General features: G+C 33.4%; 1 protein-coding gene across 1 annotated transcript; it reads left to right on the top strand.

The window, feature by feature from the left end:
• Positions 1-7,279: 7,279 nt before the first annotated feature.
• On the top strand, positions 7,280-18,413 carry LOC128558558 (BTB/POZ domain-containing protein KCTD21-like). The gene is made up of 2 exons (XM_053548212.1): positions 7,280-7,471; positions 17,490-18,413. Exons 1-2 carry the CDS (start codon positions 7,439-7,441, stop codon positions 18,165-18,167), a joined length of 711 nt encoding a protein of 236 aa, XP_053404187.1. The 5' UTR covers positions 7,280-7,438; the 3' UTR covers positions 18,168-18,413.
• Positions 18,414-20,077: the final 1,664 nt, after the last annotated feature.

Raw genomic sequence — 20,077 nt, 5'->3', positions numbered from 1 at the left:
TTGCCGTTTACAAAATTTTCTTTGTAGTATTATATTGAAACTTTCCCCCAAAAGCTGCAACAGTCATTCCTGATCAAGTAATGAAAATTTACCCAATGTCAGGCCTTCATGTGGCGACAGTGAGCATGCGCAAAAAAACATCCTCTTCCCCAGTAATTTTGGATAAATACTTTTTATACAGATAAATGTAAGTCATTTATTTATACAGAATATTTACCAATTTTGTTTTTATTTACACCAGTTGGTGTTGTAAATGGAAACTATTACTAGATTGTGTGTTCAATTTTTTAAATAACCGATTGCAATCAAATATTTCCAAGGTGGTCGACTTTATCATCTGTCCGGGGTTATCATCAGTACCAGTAAAGTTTTGATCATAATGTTGGTTGTTGTTTAGATGTCAATACGATGAACTTAAATTATATGTTTTAGCTTAAGTATATGTATTAGCATTATCAAATTACTTAACGAAACACTTTGAAAACATTTCTATTGGTACAGTCCTTCAAATCACTTGCACCTCACCTCTGTCTGTTGAGTCTCATTCCGGCCGTCATGTGAGAAAGTCATCTTGTTGACTTAGGATGTCAGTGGTTCTACATAAGCACCCATCCATCTCAGACACAATATGTACCTAGGACCTTCTTCTGCAAATAGAAGCCCAAACGTCACGTAATGAACTGATTTATATCGATTAGTTAGTCCTTACCGTGCTAAATTTCTATAATGAATTTGTCCATCTTTCAGTTTGGACAGTGCCGTTAAATGTTAAAATGAATACTTACCTAAAAGATACAGACTGAATGGCGAACAGTGCAGACCTTTATCAGACTACTCGGATGATCATGGTCTACACTGATCGCAAAGGCAGCATCAGTCGTGTCCAGCATGATAACGGTTAATACCAAATAAATGTTGTTACCTTAAAACGTGCAGTAGATTGTCCCACGATTACCTATTCAACCTTTTTGAAATGTCCAGTCCTTACTTCCTCTTGATAAAATTGTATCTTTGGAATGTCAATAATAAAGTCTGAAAGAATTTTTTCTTGTTGCAAGAACTTGTCAATGAAAATGGTGATCTCTTATATGTAAAGCCTGCACTGTAAACCTTATACTTATGTGAAAACACAATGTTACCTTGATGTTCCTTAACTTCATTGGGGCAGCTGCCTCGGTGATTGTATTATATCTATAACTTTTTATGCAAACTTTACAAATAAAACCAACAACAACAACAAAAAATGGTCGGTAAAGAAAGATTCATGTTTAAAAATTAATTGAATATAAATCGATTTTACAAGTTATATAATATGTCAAATTTAATACACAATATCATTCTACTATATACATGTATATTACTTTATAATAATATTATAATAGGGACTTCAGTTGATACAATTTACTAGAAATGTCAGTAATTTGTATGTTACTATTTCTGTGTTAACTATTTGTACTTAGAGCAAACTCATCACGAATTCTTCACAATCATATATATTTCTGTGAACGGTGTGAAATTATTCCTTGCATATCTTTCACTATCAGACTGTGTGAAATGTATCTGTTGTTTAGCGGCCCAATCAACTGTTTCTACGTCCCTGCATAAACAGTCTCTCGGAATTTTTGTGTATTAGTTAAGACGAACCATTCCGATAAACATTGTTGCATAAACCTATTAAGATGAACCCGTTAAGTCTTCGCGGACCTCAATGGCAAAGTTGTTAAGATTTTTGGCTTAGAATTACTTGACATATACTTATGCAAGTTAAAACCCTACTAGGTTCTACGCGTGGAAGATCGGGAAATTATAACCAGGCGCCAAATGCATGAATGAAATAATTTCTGGACGGCCTTCTAGGATTTTCTCTTCCACCTAAAGCTGAAGAGTTGTCATGTGAGCTGAAATGTCCCGTTAAGACCTAGATCAGAACAAACAAACAATGAAAGAAGCCGTGTCGTCATTTGATACAAGAAATTCTTTCTTACACATATAAGAGATTATGTCATGATTCGATCATACCCTTTCGTAGACTGTCTCACAAAACCACATTGAGTCACTGTTTTATGGTGTTTAATTCACAAGAAAAAAAACTCAATATTACATATGTTTTCAGTATTTAGATCTATCTATTATGACTGTATAAAGACGGTTCTCCATGATAAAACTTTGTGTACTCAATTGTGAGTCTTATGCGAACAGTTCTTTATTTTATAATCTTTAATTTTTGTGTATAAAATATGTATTAAAACCCGTCATTGAAATAGCTAAATGATTAAATGAATTTTGTGTTTAACATCAGCAACTACTACGGGCAGCACCTCATGATGAATTAACATTCCTTTCGATTTGCATTCCATTTGTGCATTTAATGCCTTGAATTCAATATTTTCATTGAATATTTACGGCACTTTATAATTGGTTTTTTGATACTCGATGGTCAAAGATATATAGCATGTTTATCGTCATTCAAGTGTCAAGCTTCTAAACTCACACTAGTATATCGCTTCACATTTATAATACTTTGCCTTGAATTTAGAATTCTTAAGGTGTGCAGTATTTTTTCATTCTTAAGTTTTTCAATTGAAGTAACCATTGTTTGAAGTATTTACTCAGTATTTCTGGCGACTACTCGTGCTTATATCACATCCTATAAAACGACTGTATTCCTTCTCTTCCTCTTGCGAGTGAGTAAAACAATAAACAGACACGCAAAAGGTAAGAATCGTCTTCAAGTTCATTATTTGGTTTTACACTGTATGTGTTTTTAAAGTAAATGATCAGTCTAACATAAATATGTGCATATATATGGTGAAATATAGATGAAACTGACAGGTAATGTTTAAAAAATGTTGACTGATCACACTCATTGCATGAAAATTCACTCGACTAAGTCGGGAAACTGATGTGAATATTACGCAAAATTGATTTGTAATCCAATTATCCATGATGTTTTCTGTAATACGTATGCATACTCCATAAATAAATGTAAATAAAATGTTTCGTTTCTGTTGTGTTTTTGAATGAAATTAAGTTTTATCTAGTCGGTGAAATAACATTTACTGTATGCCGACTTGCCAATTTTGATATTTGATCTGAATGCGTATTTGCGAGTGATACTGTATTCTATCTTGCGAGTACAATAGGGGATTTATGTTCTTAAAAGGTGTAAATGAAATAAAAAAAATATGCATACAAAATTGTTTCTTTTGATCAGTCGTCATGTTTATCATGTCATTTAATGTCGACCTCCCATGCGATGCTTGTACGAATCCATTGGGGGCGGGGTGGAGTGTCTGTGACTCGCTATCCTTCTTAATTAAATAATTGAATGCTTCAGCGTCGTTTACATGCAAGTGTTCAGTGTTGGTTTTACACACATATACTATCATAAAATAAGAATTTGAAACTGAATGCATACACAGGGTCCCTACTATGTCTCGCAAGAAATTAACAGTTGAATCACACGAAGAAATGTTACGATGAGATGAGATAGGAGAGGACTATAAGTTGACTCCCGTCTGTCTCTCCGTCTGCAACAAAACGATCCACTGATTAAAAAAGTCTATTTCTTCCGCAAGTATCCTGCGAATGGACATTAAATGGAAAAGGATAACAAAAACATTATCGGAAGAGTCAATAAAGTCCTTATTAGTAATTCAGCGTTTACTTCATGGTAAATCAGTTAACAAGATTCAAAAGTAGTACAAAATAATTAAATGGCCTAATGATTTAACTACCCGATTCCCCCTTCCTCAAAAACACAATAATAAAATAAACATGTTATCGTTACAAATACAGCCGTCGTGTTTACTACCTGTCAAGATTTACCGCTATCTCTCATGTTAGAAATCTATTTATTCAAAAACGAATAAATCAGTTTATGTACTCGGGGTCCTATATCTTTCACACTTGCGAAATAAAATTTAGTACACTTAACGTACCACACAGTTATAATTTAGCACTCTAAACCTTTAGCTTTGTAAGTTTTCTCACGCGTAGCTTTTATCATTACACCATCTATAATTTATGCGATTACACAAAAAAACGTTAATTTTCTGTAACCCAAACCCTAGTTTTTCCCGCCCTTATTTCGATTTTAGAATTTCATCAATAAACTAAAACCTGTTAGCCAATTTTATTTTCAATGCTACTTTTCTGGATATAATATTATGCCGGATGTCTTTTTACCCAGTCTTTTTTGTCCCTACTTTGTTTAAATACATTTTTCTCAGTTTTACTTTTCTTGTTTATATTTCTAGTCATTACATTGATTCATGCGTCGTTTTTGCCCCAACTTTGTTTAAATATGTTTTTCTTAGTTGTATTTTTCTTGTTTATATTCTGGTCATTACTTTGATTCATAGTTCCGTCATTTTAGATAATAAATGACATTTTCAGTTCAGTCCGTGTTTCTTATTTTCTTTCAACAAATGAACTCGTCCTTGGCAACATTCCCCGGTGTACATAAAAATAATTTACATTTGATAGTGATAACGCACACACGCCGGGAATCTGTCCTTGCGGTTTTGGTCGTTTTTATTGCTAGGCCTTGCTTAATCCACTTAAGTTGTTTTAAAAATGGCGTGAGTTGTACCTCGTCTTTGTTTCAGCATGATCGGCAAATTCCGACATTTATATCGAAAGCAGTATGTTATTTGGTAAGTATAAATGTATGAGAATGATTATCAAATCACAGCGGGTAGTCGTGGATAGGCATTAGAGATATTGCTATATTTATGGCCGATAGAGAGTAAACAGGCTTTTATCTGGTGACCTGGTTTTTGACCCCTCTTGACTCAGATTTAAAGTCACCTATAGATTATCATGATTAATATTAAGTTTTATTACGATATGGGCATAGATGTGGCCTCTAGATTGTTACCTTGCTTTTCCTTTGATTTGACCTGGTGACCAAGTTTCTGACCCATCTGACCCAGATTTGAACTCGACCTAAATATCACCAAAACACATTTTGAAAAAAGTTTCATTAATAAATGGTCATAAATGTGGTCTCTAGAGTGTTAACTAGGTTTTCCTTCGATTTGACCTGGTGACCTAGTTTCTGAACCAAGATGACCCAATGTCAAACTGGTCCAAGATTTTATTGAGGATAATATTCAGACCAAGTTACATTCAAATTGGACCAAATTGTGATCTCCAGACTATTAACAACATTTTCCTTTGATTTGACCTTGTGACCTAGTTTTTTAGCCCAGATGACCCGATATCAAACTTGTCCAAGATGCTATTGAGGGTAACATTCTGACCAAGTTTCATTAAGATTGGACCAAAAGTGTGACCTCTCAGTGTTAACAGTCAAATTGTTGACAACGGACGACAACGACGGGTGACGGACACAGGGTAATCACAAAAGCTCACATTGAGCACTTCTTGCTCAGGTGAGGTAATAAGTAGTTTTATGTTAAAGTTCAAGTGTGTATGACAAATACACAGAGAAAACTTAAATAGAGCTGTTTACTGTGCGACGCTGTCAAGAAAGCGATCCGCAAAGGATTAGTGGACTCAATCTGGCGCCGTTTTGCTCCAAATCACCCCATTTACTGTTCATATTTTCACACCATATTAATTGCAGTTGCGATTATATATTGGTTTCAATGGTTTGAAATTCTAGAAAATATAGTCCTGTATGAAACACATCGTCGCATTACGGTCTCATGATGGTGAACATTTCTGCCAAGTTATTTCAAAGCCCTTAATGCATAAAAATGTTATGGCACTGAAACGAAATACAGACCATGTTTCATCTTTAAGTGTCACTTTAAAAAGAAAAAGGAAAATAATAAGATGGACATTAACTACATATGGTTGATGTTTGTATGTAAACTTTGGGAGAGGTAGGTGCAATAGCACTGAAGTAATTGCACGACCAAATATATGATAACACATATACAAATAGACCGAACAGACAGACTGCATGGTGACTGATTTATACCACCCTCCTTCAAACATTGTTTGCCGGTTCTAAATATGAAGAAATACTACAGGAGCATAGGATACGCCGATATTTTATAAAGAAGTCACTCACAAACAGGCATACAGTCCTTTTCCAAACTCGCAAGCATTTGTACAGTAATTAAGCAAGCGTGCATACAGTCAGGAAATAACACCGAATCTTCTTTCATTTACGGTTATAAACAAATTGGAGAATGTATCAATGATTTTATTTTATTTTACCAAAGTAGTATTGTTTCTTTATCAATTACACGGTGGAATTTAAATGTAGGTTATTCTTCAAGCAAGAAAATAAGTACTTTTGTCGCCGACAATGTACAATTTCTGGACAAAATCAGTGATCAATCGAGTTGTTTGCTATAATTCTACCTGTCATCAGACTAACACATTATATACAGAAACAAATCGAGTTTAGCTTCCAATAAAATGAAAATATATATACCTTCAAAGCAAATCAGTCACTAAAAATGCTGTTTTTCAAGTTCTTATTGTCAGTTTATTGTTTTGATCACTCGCAAGAGGAAGAGGTGGAATACAGTCGTTTATAGGATGTGTATATGATTCATTTTAACCACTGTTGTAGACATACTAGTATTAGATAAATATTAGAAAATTTATGCAGTCGTTTTGTAGTATTTATCTAAGTTCAAGTGGAGTTTTAATTTTCCTAAGGATTTAGGTTCTTGAGTCTAACCACACTTGGTGTTCCGAGGAACATGTTTGAAAATCTGTAGAGGCATGATATCTAGAGAAGCACATCCGACGTTAACGGATTTCAGCAAAATACTGATTCCCCAGTTCCAGTAATAGCATTAAGGTAACTTGGTAAATAAACACTGAAAAAGAACAGACGTTTTCAGTTACTTTCAATGTTCGTACGTGAAGAATTGCACAATATCGCGCGATATTTGTTTCGCATCGTATCGCACTATATTTTGCATTATCTGCATTAATTTTGTGCTATAAAACCAGGGTAACCTTTCTACCTGACATTTATACGATCAGACTGTCACGTATACCACTAGGAAATCTCTCACTGCGGGGAATCACATGCGGGGAATCACATGATCAAAATAATCTCTAAACCAAAATAGATTTATGAATAATATGGGATAATATTGAAGAATCTCTTGCTGTAAATGTAAAATATAGCCTATCATATGCCAACATACATGTATCCTAGAACTACATAGATTTCAATCACAATCACAGTCTGATTATCTGAAACACTTCAAGAAACTGATACTTATTATTTTCCTTGTGTTTGTAATTACAGGATATCTATCACTATTGCCAACTACATGATAAAATAACAATTTTCATTAGTCACATGATAGGCTATGTTTAGATTTCATATCTTATCATGACAGGCAATTTATTCATGTTCTTCAAAATAAATTTGGTTTAGAGATTATTTTGATCATTTGATTCCCCACATAGTCTCTGTTTCTTCCTAATTTAAGCAATGGCAATGGATACTACAATGGATACCGCAATGGTAAGAATATATTTTTATTGTTTTTATTATATATATATATATAAAATCAAGCCGAATTGTACTACTTTTGATGCATGATTAACAGTCTAGCCACAAATCCATCCTATCTTTGAGTTTTCTTTATTGAGCCATCAAGATAAAAGTAACATAATTATCGACATTTACAATGTGGAACCGCCTTTGCACTTTTCCTTCCATCTAGTAGGTATGTCAACGGCTTAAAATCACTGGTTCTCATTTCTGTGGGTCGGACCTTGACAGAGTTATTATGTGTGGAAGACATCCAACTGATTTGCAGAAAATCGGTGCTTCTACACAACAGCCATGCCTTAAACATTCAGGGATGGACAATTGTGGACGATTTGGTTATCCTTTAAAATCCTTATCTAAGTTGTTCCGCTGCGATTTCTTACAAAACTGCTTTGGGTGTTAATATCAGAGTTATAAATTAAAGATAGATTATTCCAAATATGAACAGATATCACACAATATTAATGTTAACATAAAATAAACGTGTTTGTGTGTATGAACAATACTCGTAACTGGTGTCGATTGGTTCAATTTTTTCGGATAAGACATATAAGAGTTTATTACATACACGTTTCTATTTCCCGTTAAGTTACACTGGTACCGAAAACGTCAATATTTTTCCATACTGAAGTCATTGTATTTACCTCTCAAAGAAACGAAAAACATATCGAGGGGTGAATGCGACACAGTGCTAAGTGACGTTTTTGAAAAAAATACCTTTTTTTCATATATCAACTGTTTATGACCTTGCCCATGTCCTGTAAAAATATCAAGATTATAGCAAGTCATTAAATGAATTTATAACAAAATGGTCAAAAAGTGCTAAGTGAAAATGATATACCATTTGAATGCAACACAATGCTAAGTGCCTACGTCACTTGGCGCTTTTTCGCACCAAACTATATCAAGTTTGCACTCAGTATATGTACTAAGTGACAAATAGTTTTCAATAATTGTGCCTTTAAGTTGGTTTCTTTTATGTATGATATCATTATCAGTATCTGGTTTAAAGGATTATTATTTTTTTTTTTGACAAACAGTTGATTTTTCTTCTTCTTTTTTTTCACTTGTTACTTTTCACAGTAAACATGTGGCTGTAAACCAAGTATTGTTTACTGTGAAAAAGTGCTAAGTGACAGAATGCTTTTAAAGTTCTTCAGATGAAATTTTCTGATTTTTCTTTATTTCAAACATTTGTCTCAAGATTTTTTATCTAAATGAGGACAGGGAAAAGTATACATTAGTGAAATATAATTATTTGAAATCAAAAAGTATTTCTATATGTGCAACTGCTCTAGTTCTGACTAGAACGTGTTGTAAATCTTGCCTCTTGGGTCAGGTGTACAAATGAAACACCCCCTGATCCAAGCAGTATACTCTGTTGCAAAAGCTTAGGGAGAATCTGATCACACGAAGCCTGCCAAATACTATGACCTTATTCTTATTCCAGCAGCATGTCATGTGTTTTATGTGTTGCTACCACACAAAACAAAAAGTACATAACTACATTGTAATATATGAATACTAAGAACAATAATTATTGTGTAATTTAGCACACAACTAATATGCTGAAACTGACAAATCATCATATTTATTTTCCTTTTGTAAATTAATTATTTATATTACATTTGTATATACAAATGAGTTCTGCAATAAACCGTACAAAAGTACCATTTATTCATAAAATACAGGTGTATTTCGGTTATGATTTTTCGCACGGTTGCCAAATTTCAATCTCTTATAAAATTGTTCTGAGTGAACGTATTTTATTTTACTTTCATATGTTAATTATTTATGATATAATTGATTGAATTATATCAAAAAACCTTCAAAAATACCTCTAATTAAAATGATACAGATGTATTCCGGTTTTAGGTGGATTCCGGTTTAATGTGTGACCAGCCGGCAAGTTATGACTGTTTGTACAGTTGTACAGGTCTTGTTTAATTCGAATCACAGTTGTACTGTAGCATTTTCATAGTATATGATTGAATCACAAGAATATACGAATAAGTTCATCTTGGCCTGGAATTTAGATTCATTGCTCATCTTTTTGTCATTTCACAGTTAACTTAAACCTTGTCAGGTGTCTTTTGAAATTTCTTAACCACATTTTCTGTATGTCTCCAGTAACAGTGAATGAATGCATATATCGGAGCTTCTGGTGATTACTGCTTTGGATAAGAAAAACATAGTTTTTTTAGGAAAATCTGTGTACTTTTTTAAAAAGTATTCATAAATTTACTCATATATTGATATGAGTTTTTAGATTACAAACAGTACAGTATAATACAACTTTTGCATCAGTAGTGTTCAATGACATTAAACACAGTCATTACAGTAACTGCTATAATGATGAAACTGAAATGACTGCATGACCATGGCTTTCAGCAAATTATTAGGAACACAAGATTTACGCACAATGACAGCAAGATTTACGCATATATACAGGACGAACAACGTTCAATTAATTGATATCACCGTACTAGTAACAGACTTGTACCGTGTAAAACAAAAGCGTAGCGCATGAGAAACTGACAAAACGTTCTTGTCAGTTATTGTCCGTTGAACATACGTTACATCTGTTGCATCATCCGGTAGTAGTCCAGCCGTGAATCAGGTCCACCGGACAAGAACGAATGCGAACCTGACAAGAAAGGATGCGAACCGGTCAAGTTCAGAATAGGGAACGCACGAGTAACGAACAAAACGCATATCAGCGCATTGCTACCGTACATCTAACGGACAAGTTTGTCCGGTGGTGTACATTCTAAATTTTGAACATGCTCAAAACCTTCCACGGGATGGAACGAATTTGGCAGAACAAGGAGCGCAGGTGCCGCATGAGTAACGGAAAAGAAACACATGCGAATGGACATGAACTGATTGAAAATTTTGTTATACGTTAAACATCCGTTAAGGCTATATGATGTAGTGTAACTGAGACTTTAACTCTTATAATAGATTATTAAGTCAGGTTAAGTTATTTAATTATACTGTTTTGAGAGGCTTGATCTTGAAACAAGCTTTCCAACTTATATGTATATTTCTCAATAATTAAAGTATTGAAGCTTCATTGGGCAAAAAATAAATTGAAACACTGTTTTCTGTACTCAACATTAATCAAAGTACAGAATAGGAAAAAGCATGATGATTTAAACTTTATTTATTGTAAACAGTTTTTTTTTACAGGAAAAAAACATTTTGCTATTGAAAGAGAACTGTTTTACTGAATCAAAGCATTATACTGAACAATACCAGCTGTCCAACATTTGTAAATATTTCTAGAAATATTTAATGCTAGTGATACAGTAATTAAGAAATAATTTACACCAAAGCAGTGCTTTAACATTATTTATGCATGATAGGCGGTTATACATCAGGTGTAATAATTTCACGAGGGCGCAGCTCAAGTGAAATTATTTCGAATGATTATAACTGCCAGATTGTATAAATAATTTTGCTATAGAAAATTTCCTTTCTAATATGTCTTTGTCGTAAAATTTAGATCAATATTATGGAACTGTTTCCTCGTGTATGCACTAATGTATACTTTTACCCTCACATCACACTCCTTTGTTTATACACACCAGGACTGGAAATTGTTATACGTCTTGCGGAACAGTTCAATTTGGGCGAAAATGATGACAAATTATTCTGTAAAGCGAATATACCAGATTAGTATGTGCGTAAATTAATCTAGACAGTTGTGCAGTGTTACATTTCGTTTTAAAAATGCTATTAAGTAAAATACTGAATCAAATTTGAAAGCACTATTTCTAGATGCATACATGGTGCTAAATATCATGTTGACATGACGTTAACATAATAACGTTGTGATGATTAATGCATTGCTAGTCATATTAAAATGAATTTTTTACTCTGAGGAAAATATCATGTCTGAAATACAGTTTTTATAATTCTCTTAAAACTGATACACTAACTAAGCCAAAGAATATAATTTATAAAGATACATTGTGAATGGCTAGCCATTTTTGTTCAGTGTAATTGTGAGTGTGAGAAATTACTGAAGTTTGAAAGCTTTAAATAAATAAAATGGAAAATAATTATGTGTTGTTTCTTAGTGTGATAAATATTTTCATGTATTATTGAAAAGATAATCAGCAGATAAAGCAGTTTCATTCGTTATGCTATGCTCTGTACAGTGAACACTACTTTTGATTACTGTGAAAGAAATTAAAGGGCCCACTTCCTGTGTCCAGCCATCAAACACCATGTTGTTTTACTAGATACATGAAAAATATTTCCTTCTAAAGAAAAAATAAGCTCAAAAACAAAAACTTTGGATGACCTATACATTTTAAGGGCTTACTTATAATGTCACTTAGACTCTTTTCGAAGTCACAAAGTTTTATAATAGTAAACAAAAATGACTGTGAAAAAGTTTTAAGTGACATGGTTTTAGTAAGGTTCATTTTATTCAATGATTTCAAACACTACAAAAAACTGGGTACAAAATGATGAATTCTATGTCCCTTCAATAATAAAATATAAAATCACTTAGAATTTTGTCGCGCTTACCTTTTTGCAAATTTGGATCTATTTGGAGTGCGAAAAAGTTCTAAGTGACATTTTGATTAAAATTTCTTTTCTGTCAGACATTTCTTTAAAAATTCCACTAGATTTAAAAAAATAAAGTTGTTTTCAATCAGATTTAAAAATATTACAACAGCTGCCAGAATTATAAAGCAACAGGAATGTTTTTTCCTTCTTCTGTAAAATTTCATGAAATGCACTTAGCACTTTGTCGCATTCACCCCTCGATATGGAATCGGTTACTGTGAATATTGGAGAAGAGAACATTAAACCATCTAAATGTGTAAGGAATCTTGGTGCTTTTCTAGACTCCAAAATGAGCATGGAAAAACATATAAACTCAGTTTGTAGATCAGGGTACGGACATCTACGTCAAATAGGCCACATCAGGAAATATCTTAATACAGATGCTACAAAATCTCTAGTAAATTCACTCGTCACTTCACGCCTTGATTATTGCAATGCGCTTTTGTATGGTGTTCCGAAGGTCTTGCTGAATAGACTTCAAAGTCTTCAGAACACTGCAGCTCGAATTATAACGAGAATATCGCGTTATGTTCACATTACGCCGGTATTAAAAGAACTGCATTGGATACCAGTTACTCATAGAGTAGACTTTTAAGATTCTAGTTCACACATACAAAGCATTGTAAGACCAATCACCGGTCTATGTTAAAGACTTGCTGGAAGTCTATCAGCCAGCAAGAAATTTGAGATCCAAGAACAACCCAAAACAACTAGTTGTTCCAAAAAGCAAAACTGTGAGGTACGGTGATCGTAGTTTTTCATCAGCTGCACCGAAGTTATGGAATGCTCTTCCGGCTACCATTAGATCATTGAAAACACACTTTTTCTTTAAGATTTATTGAAACTCACTTTGCACTGGAAAACAAGCTTTGCAATGGAAATTATTACCTATTGTTAATTGTTCTTTAAAAAAATATTCAGGACAATTAAAATGTAGGGTAAAACCTGATTCAGGCTAAGTACCTTTTATTGTTGATTTATTTGTTGTTTTTTTTGTGTTGTATTGTATGTCCATATCATTCTGTGATATGTAGTTTGTACAGCGCTTTTGAACGCTTTTTTATAGATGAAAAGAGCGCTATAAAAATCTGGTAAATAATAATAATAATAATAATACACTGACGCCTGAATTTCATATTCATATTCTGACGCGACCTAGTTAAATGTATGGTTACCGACTTCTATTCGCCTGGCGCCTGGCATAGTGGTAGAAGCTGGGAGGTAATTAGTACGCATACTAAAGATGTCTCATAAGCCAAATAGGCTGGCCCTTTTCTAATAATATAATTAACAAGACCTTCACCTTTAACCGTTTCTATAACTACTACCATACCAAAAATATATTGATTAACGTGCATTTATCATATAATATTTATTTGAAATAATAATAAAAAAAGAGAAAAAAAAACAAGCAAAACAATAAATAAGATCTATGGTACTTTTACCAAATTATTCAAGTAACTTAATCAACAGTAGCCATTTAATCGAACACAATTTTTTCTTAAAACTGTACAAGCGTGTGCATAATAAATTGACAAATCGTTCAATCAAACTTTTCTGCATTTGTAAATGTAATGCTAGCAGTTTAAGAAAAGGAATTAAATTGCATATTTTTTTTTTTTTTATTTCTTCTTGTATTAAGTTGTGTAAATCCAGAAATAATGATTATTCTATTTATATTGCATATCTTCAAAATAAGAACGATTTTACACAGCTGACGGAATTCAGTAAATAAGGTTTACTGGATGCCTACGGGCAACATTTTGAACCCGTGTTTTGACCCCTGTGAGCTTGACCGTCTCATTTATACCAAATAAAAAAAAACAAGATTTCCTAATGCATTTTAAAAAATATGGGCCGAACAAGATCTAAAATGACATTAGACATCCAACTGTGAACTTGATCGTTTAGATAGAAACTTGGGGTTTGTGCATGACACATTGTCTCACTGGGGTTAAATTCATGCCAAATATAAACAAGATTCCTTAATGCATGCCAAAGTTATGAGTCGGATAAGATCAGACATGACTTTTAACTCCAACTGTAGCCTTTACCTTTAAGATAGGAACCTTGGGTTTGCGCATGAATCTCCGTGTCATTGAGGTTAACCACATAGCATATATGACCAATATTAGCCCATACATGTCAAAGTTATGGCCCGGACAAAGAAATCCGGACTTTGATCTACAACTGAGCCCCTGACCTTTCAGGTGGGAATCTGCGGTTTGTGTATGACACTTTGTCTCACTGAGGTAAATTTAATGCCAAATATAAACAAGATTTCTTAATGCATGTCAAAGTTATGGATCGAACAAGACCTGACATGATATTTGACGTCCAGGAACCAGGGTTTGCGCATGATACTTCATCTCACTGAGGTTAACATCACAGCAAATTATAGACAAGATTGGTCAATGCATGTCAAAGATATGGTCCGGACAAATAAATCCGAAATTTGACCTCCCAACTGTGCTCTTGACCTTTCATGTAGGAACCTGGTTTTGCGCATGACCCTCTGTTGCACTGAGGTAAACATTCATGGCAAATATAAACAAAATTCCTCAGTGCATGTCAAAGTTATGGGCCGGACAAATAAATCCGGAATTTGACCTCCAACTGGGCCCGTGACCTATCAGGTGGGAATCTGGGGTTTGTACATGACATTTTGTCTCACTGAGGTTAAATTCAAGCCAATTATAAGCAAGATTCCTCAATACATGTTTTCTTCCGGACAAGATCTGACATGACATTTGACCTTCAACTGTGACCTTGACCTTTGAGATAGTGACCTGTGCTTTGCGCATGAGACTTCGCCTAGTTAAGGTTAACATTTATGCCAAATCTACACAAGATTGGTTCAATAGGACCATGCATTTCAAAGTTATGGTCCGGACAAACAATGTGTTATCCTAGTGGCTGAATACTTCAACTATTGTCAAGAATTTGTCCGCTAATGAAAAAGAATGGCATTTGTAAAGAGATAGAGGATGAAAACTTCGTGTAGAACTTAGTTATGTGAAGTTTCAGCACAGGGACATAATGGGAATGCATCAAAACGAAGAACATGTATCAGTTCTTTGAAGATGTTGCATTCTTAAAGATGTTGAAATGTCCCAGAGTGTGGTCCCATTAGGCAGTCTTTTCACAAAAATCTAGGCATTCACCAGTTTTACGATCGTTTTTAGCGACATATACACGATTTATATGGTGTTCAGTTTTCATGTACAACAACTACATGTATTTCGTTCTATAATTTGATGGTATTCGGAATTTTTTAAGCATGGACCTAATTATGTACTTTTGTCCTTAGGCTAGTTTCTAGTTCATAGACGTCAATTACATTTTACAAGTTTGAATCTCAGCCTCATTTATCATTATGCCAAACGGTTTATTGTGATTTTAATTTAATTTTCTCGCAGCAACATGATTGAAAACCAGTGTGTGTAGTCCATGAGCAATCATGAATGAAAAACAAATCTTGTAGAATGGAAAAGACATAAACAGTAAATAAGTAAAACGACATAAGTACAAAACTGAGGTCTTTCTAATACTAAAACGAAATTAATATATAAATCTATTTTGATGTAAACAACAATGAGCAATCCATCTCAGTCGAAAATATATACAAAAACACCCAGATCAAAAGCCTTAATCAAAACGAAAGCATTAAGACTATTACAATGTGCAAGTACCTAGCTGTTATTACTATCATTGTTTATTTTGCTGATATATTATGACTACAACTAAGTACATGTAATTGCTGATCTCACATAGAAATGAAAAATATTTTACAGCCAGTTCTTCAGATGTACACACTTTACAAAAGCTTAAAAATTATACACCCTGGCCTCGTTGCTCAAACAAAATGATGTGAAGCCACGAAACATTTCAATTATTTATAAGTCAGGAGAAAATGCGCATAGTGTTTGAAAGTATTTTTTTATACCCAATGACATGATTTTGGAGGATGTAACCCGTAACCAGGACCTCATCGCTTCATTTGAAGGACAAAACAAGAAAATATGCTTACTCAAGTCAATCGTTACCTGCTTACACTTTGTGCAGTGCGTTTCATATTTTCTAGGAAAAAATCGGCACACTAAAATGAATGTGGATGTGCACTCAGCCTGCAGATATCTTTAACTACGTCTAAAACACCACAGGTTACAGGGTTCAAAGAATGAATTTACCAGCATAAACTGATTCAGATTTCCATAAAACATATACGGTTTTAAATTGCCAGTCAAACTCTATTGCTTATTTCTATTGCTAATTTGACATTCCTTTTCCAGCTACTTAGATTAGGAAATATCCCTGTGCAGTAAAAGTTTAGAATGTAATTTTGTTAGATTATATTTTCCCAAAATCATGTAGATATCTAGTATAAATCCCTTTGATTTCCTCGGTGGTAACATGAATGATGTTAATCGGTGTACAAGGACGTCTTTAACTTGGAAAGTACAGTAAACCGCTAAAAACAAAGTTTGTTGTTATAAAATTAATAAATAAACAATATCCACTATTGATAATCTTTTAACGTTTAACATAGACATGTAAAAGAAAGAATATCCTCTATTATATAATACATTTTGTAAGTGTAATGCGTGCGGATGGCATTTTGCGAACATTAGATGTCATGACAGTGTTGACTGAACAGTGTTTGCAACAAGCTAAAGACCTTACTTAAATGATTTCTGTACACTTCGAAAGAAACAGTATTGCGTTAACAAAAGCACTTTGAAGTGCTATCTTCATTGAATGATAAGAAACGAGTGTTTTATCCAAAACCCAACAGATTCGTAAAATTTATAGCTCAGAAGTATTTTAAATTTCATCTTTAAAAAAATAAATAAGTCAGTGTCAATAAACTGTACTTTTGTACGCTTTCAGATCAATGTCAATGCATCAGACCCCGTAGCTTGCTAGTGTTTAAAAATATTTTAGCATAATCATAGGCTGACATGCATCGCAATTGTTTGTTTAACGGTATTGTTAACACTTAAGTATTTATCGATTTAAGCTGTTATGAGCCAAAAGTCGTTTGATTCTATTTATCATTAACTGAAGCAACGTGCATATCTGTCATAAAAAGGAAAATGTTGACAGTTTAAATGCTTGGATTTTACTTTCTTCTTACTCTGACGATTTGAATGCGCAATTTTCATGCTTATCTGATCTGCATATGCCCGGTCAGGATAACACATGAAAAGTAATATAGAAAAGACATATTCTACTTTTCTATTTTGATTTTAACTTTGTTTTGCCACGGACCACACTCTTGATCCACTCAATGAATGCCAGTAATGTAAACATCTGATTCAAATAAATGTACAGTTGATATCCATTCCTAGATATCGGTGAGAAAGTATTTCAATATTTTTTACGACTTGTATCTTTTATCTAGTTCCGAGACGATGTCGTCGAATTGAATGTTGGTGGAAAATTGATGACAACATGGTTGAGTACCCTGACAAAGGAACCTAAATGTGATACGCCGACAAAGGAACCTAAAAGTAAGCTTGCGGCCATGTTTAGCCGACCTGAAGACATCGCGAAGGACAAAGACGGTCGTTTTTTTATTGACTGCGATGGTGAACTTTTTCAATACATTTTAAATTTCCTCCGATACGGCACATTGCCACGACAGGAAAGAATTTTAGAAGTGTATGATCTCGCTTTACATTTTCAAATCCAGTCATTGGTTGCACAGTTGGAACGCTTCTATGCAATTCAGTACCGAAACAAAATTGCGGAAATAAGAGAATACTGGGGAAAAAAGGGAAACACTCAAATTATTGAGAAACTGAAACAAAATATTGTCGAAAACATTCATTGCAGGCCCAGAGAAGATATTACAATATACGAGACTAGTAACGTAGGCAGCTGCGACCTTTGCCCAATAAGGCCTGCCCATGTGTTTCTTCAGCCCTCCAATTTGTCTGCTGAGATGAGGGCGTTACTGATACATGATTTGTGTGAACTTGGATTTGCGAAATCCACAGTTACTAAGAAAATAAATCGTAAATGCGACATTTGTAACATTGAGTTCAAAGGCTTTGAGATCGTTCTCGTCGCAAAATAAATGTAAATATAAAGCAAAAAGACTGACATGCACTGACAAACAATGTAATGACCAATGGCATATTGTTTATGTTTAGCTAGCGGTACACGTTGATTATTGTTAATTTCTTTTAACTCTAAAATATACATTTAGGGGTTATAATTAAAAAACTGGAAAGTGTTAAAAATATTTGAACATGCATCCTTTGAACATCTCTATATGTAAATTTCGACATTATGCATGTGTACAATAAAAGTTCTATTTCAAGGAGCCATTTACTGACGAGAAAGCTATATCTACAGTGCATTTTTGCATGTATTTGAGAAAGGATTGAGAGGTTATAACAGTGCTTAAAGCCTTTATGTACAGATGTGGTACTCTGACTGATATCGAAAGCACACTGTCAGCAACGTGTTAGGAGCCGTGCGAAACTAGAAAGAAACAATACCAAAATTTATTTCAGGAAATTTTCACAATGCAACCCTAAACAAAGCCTAAAATATATAACATCCAAGCACTGTATGACGGTTTGTAGCTTTATTAATGTTCCTTAATGTTAAATCCACATCAAACACTTTCTATGAACATTGTCTGCCGACAACACTTGTGAAAGTAATTCCCACTGTTTGTTGAAAGTAATCCTCAACAAATGGATATTCATTAGAATCCAGTATTCTGGTATTAATTCTCTAAAAAAAATTAATTGTAATAAAACTTGTACAAAGGAATTTAGCTCCGAAGATGACTTTTTTAAATAAGATAGGAAAATGTTTCCTTATATATAAGCGTTCCTGCATTTCTAGATTTTCCATACTTTCCAGAATATGTTTTGTTTACAACATTATAATAAAAAGCTGTTTCTTATTTGGAAAGAAAATTGCTGGAAATTTCTAAAGGGTTCTTTGTTTTTTGTTGTTTAAATGTATTTTGTTAAGTTTCCACGGCAGCAGGTTTGAAACATTTTTTCTAAAATAGATGGGAGCTATTATGTTTTGCAGCTATATAGGTACTTTCTGTAGGAAAAAAGTTATGTGTTCTTTTTTTTTTTTTTGTTTTTATTTTTGTTTTTTTTTTAATCATGTTTTAACTAAATAATTATGTAAATTTACTTTACTGGTTATTGATTGTCAGTGGTATGAATCTGTAATTCTATAAAAGAATGAAAGTTTCCTTATATTGATGCTATAGTTTATCATGCAACTACTATACAAAGTGCCTGATATCACTTGCCTGATATTTTATTTTGTTATCAGGTCATTGACCTTATATCAAAATTAAGCTCCTCCCATATTGACGGACTAGTTTTTACATTGATCAGTTTCCTTCCAGATTGAATTTTATTACAGTCCAGTTTCGATGTTGCACAACTTTTTTTCTAAATAGATTCTGTGATCTCAACAAATTTCCATGAATATGGTTGTCTCTAATTTTATCACACAGACAATAGCACTGAATGACGTCATTGTGAAACGTTCATCATGACATCACAATGTTTACATGGATCGATTCTCGGAAAGGTTTACAATACACTTGACAATGTATGATATACTTGATTTATGCCATATTTAAGGCATACACATTTATCAAGTATTAGCAAAAGTATTTGTGTTAATTATTATTCTTGAAACAGTTAATTATAATTCTTGGATCAGTGTAAATTCAGTGATTTTAAAAACTATAAAGTCTGGAACTGGAAGTGAAATTTTCAGCGCTTTGGACATGAGTCAAAAGTTTCATGATAGATCTATGAAAATAAAGCATGTTCTGGTTAATTCAAGAGGATGTTTTATTATTTTTACGCAGGTAAGAGTTTATTTCATTGTTATTTTATTTTTACAAGAATAGCAGAAAGTCAAAAACATTGTCGGAGTTGAATTCAATATGGCCGCCGTATTGTTTCTTTCAGAAGTTTCAGGGGCGGATGAATTTTC

This window comes from Mercenaria mercenaria, chromosome 7 (genome assembly GCF_021730395.1).
Source record: "Mercenaria mercenaria strain notata chromosome 7, MADL_Memer_1, whole genome shotgun sequence".
NCBI lineage: Eukaryota > Metazoa > Mollusca > Bivalvia > Venerida > Veneridae > Mercenaria > Mercenaria mercenaria.
This window is presented reverse-complemented; position numbering and strand designations above follow the sequence as displayed.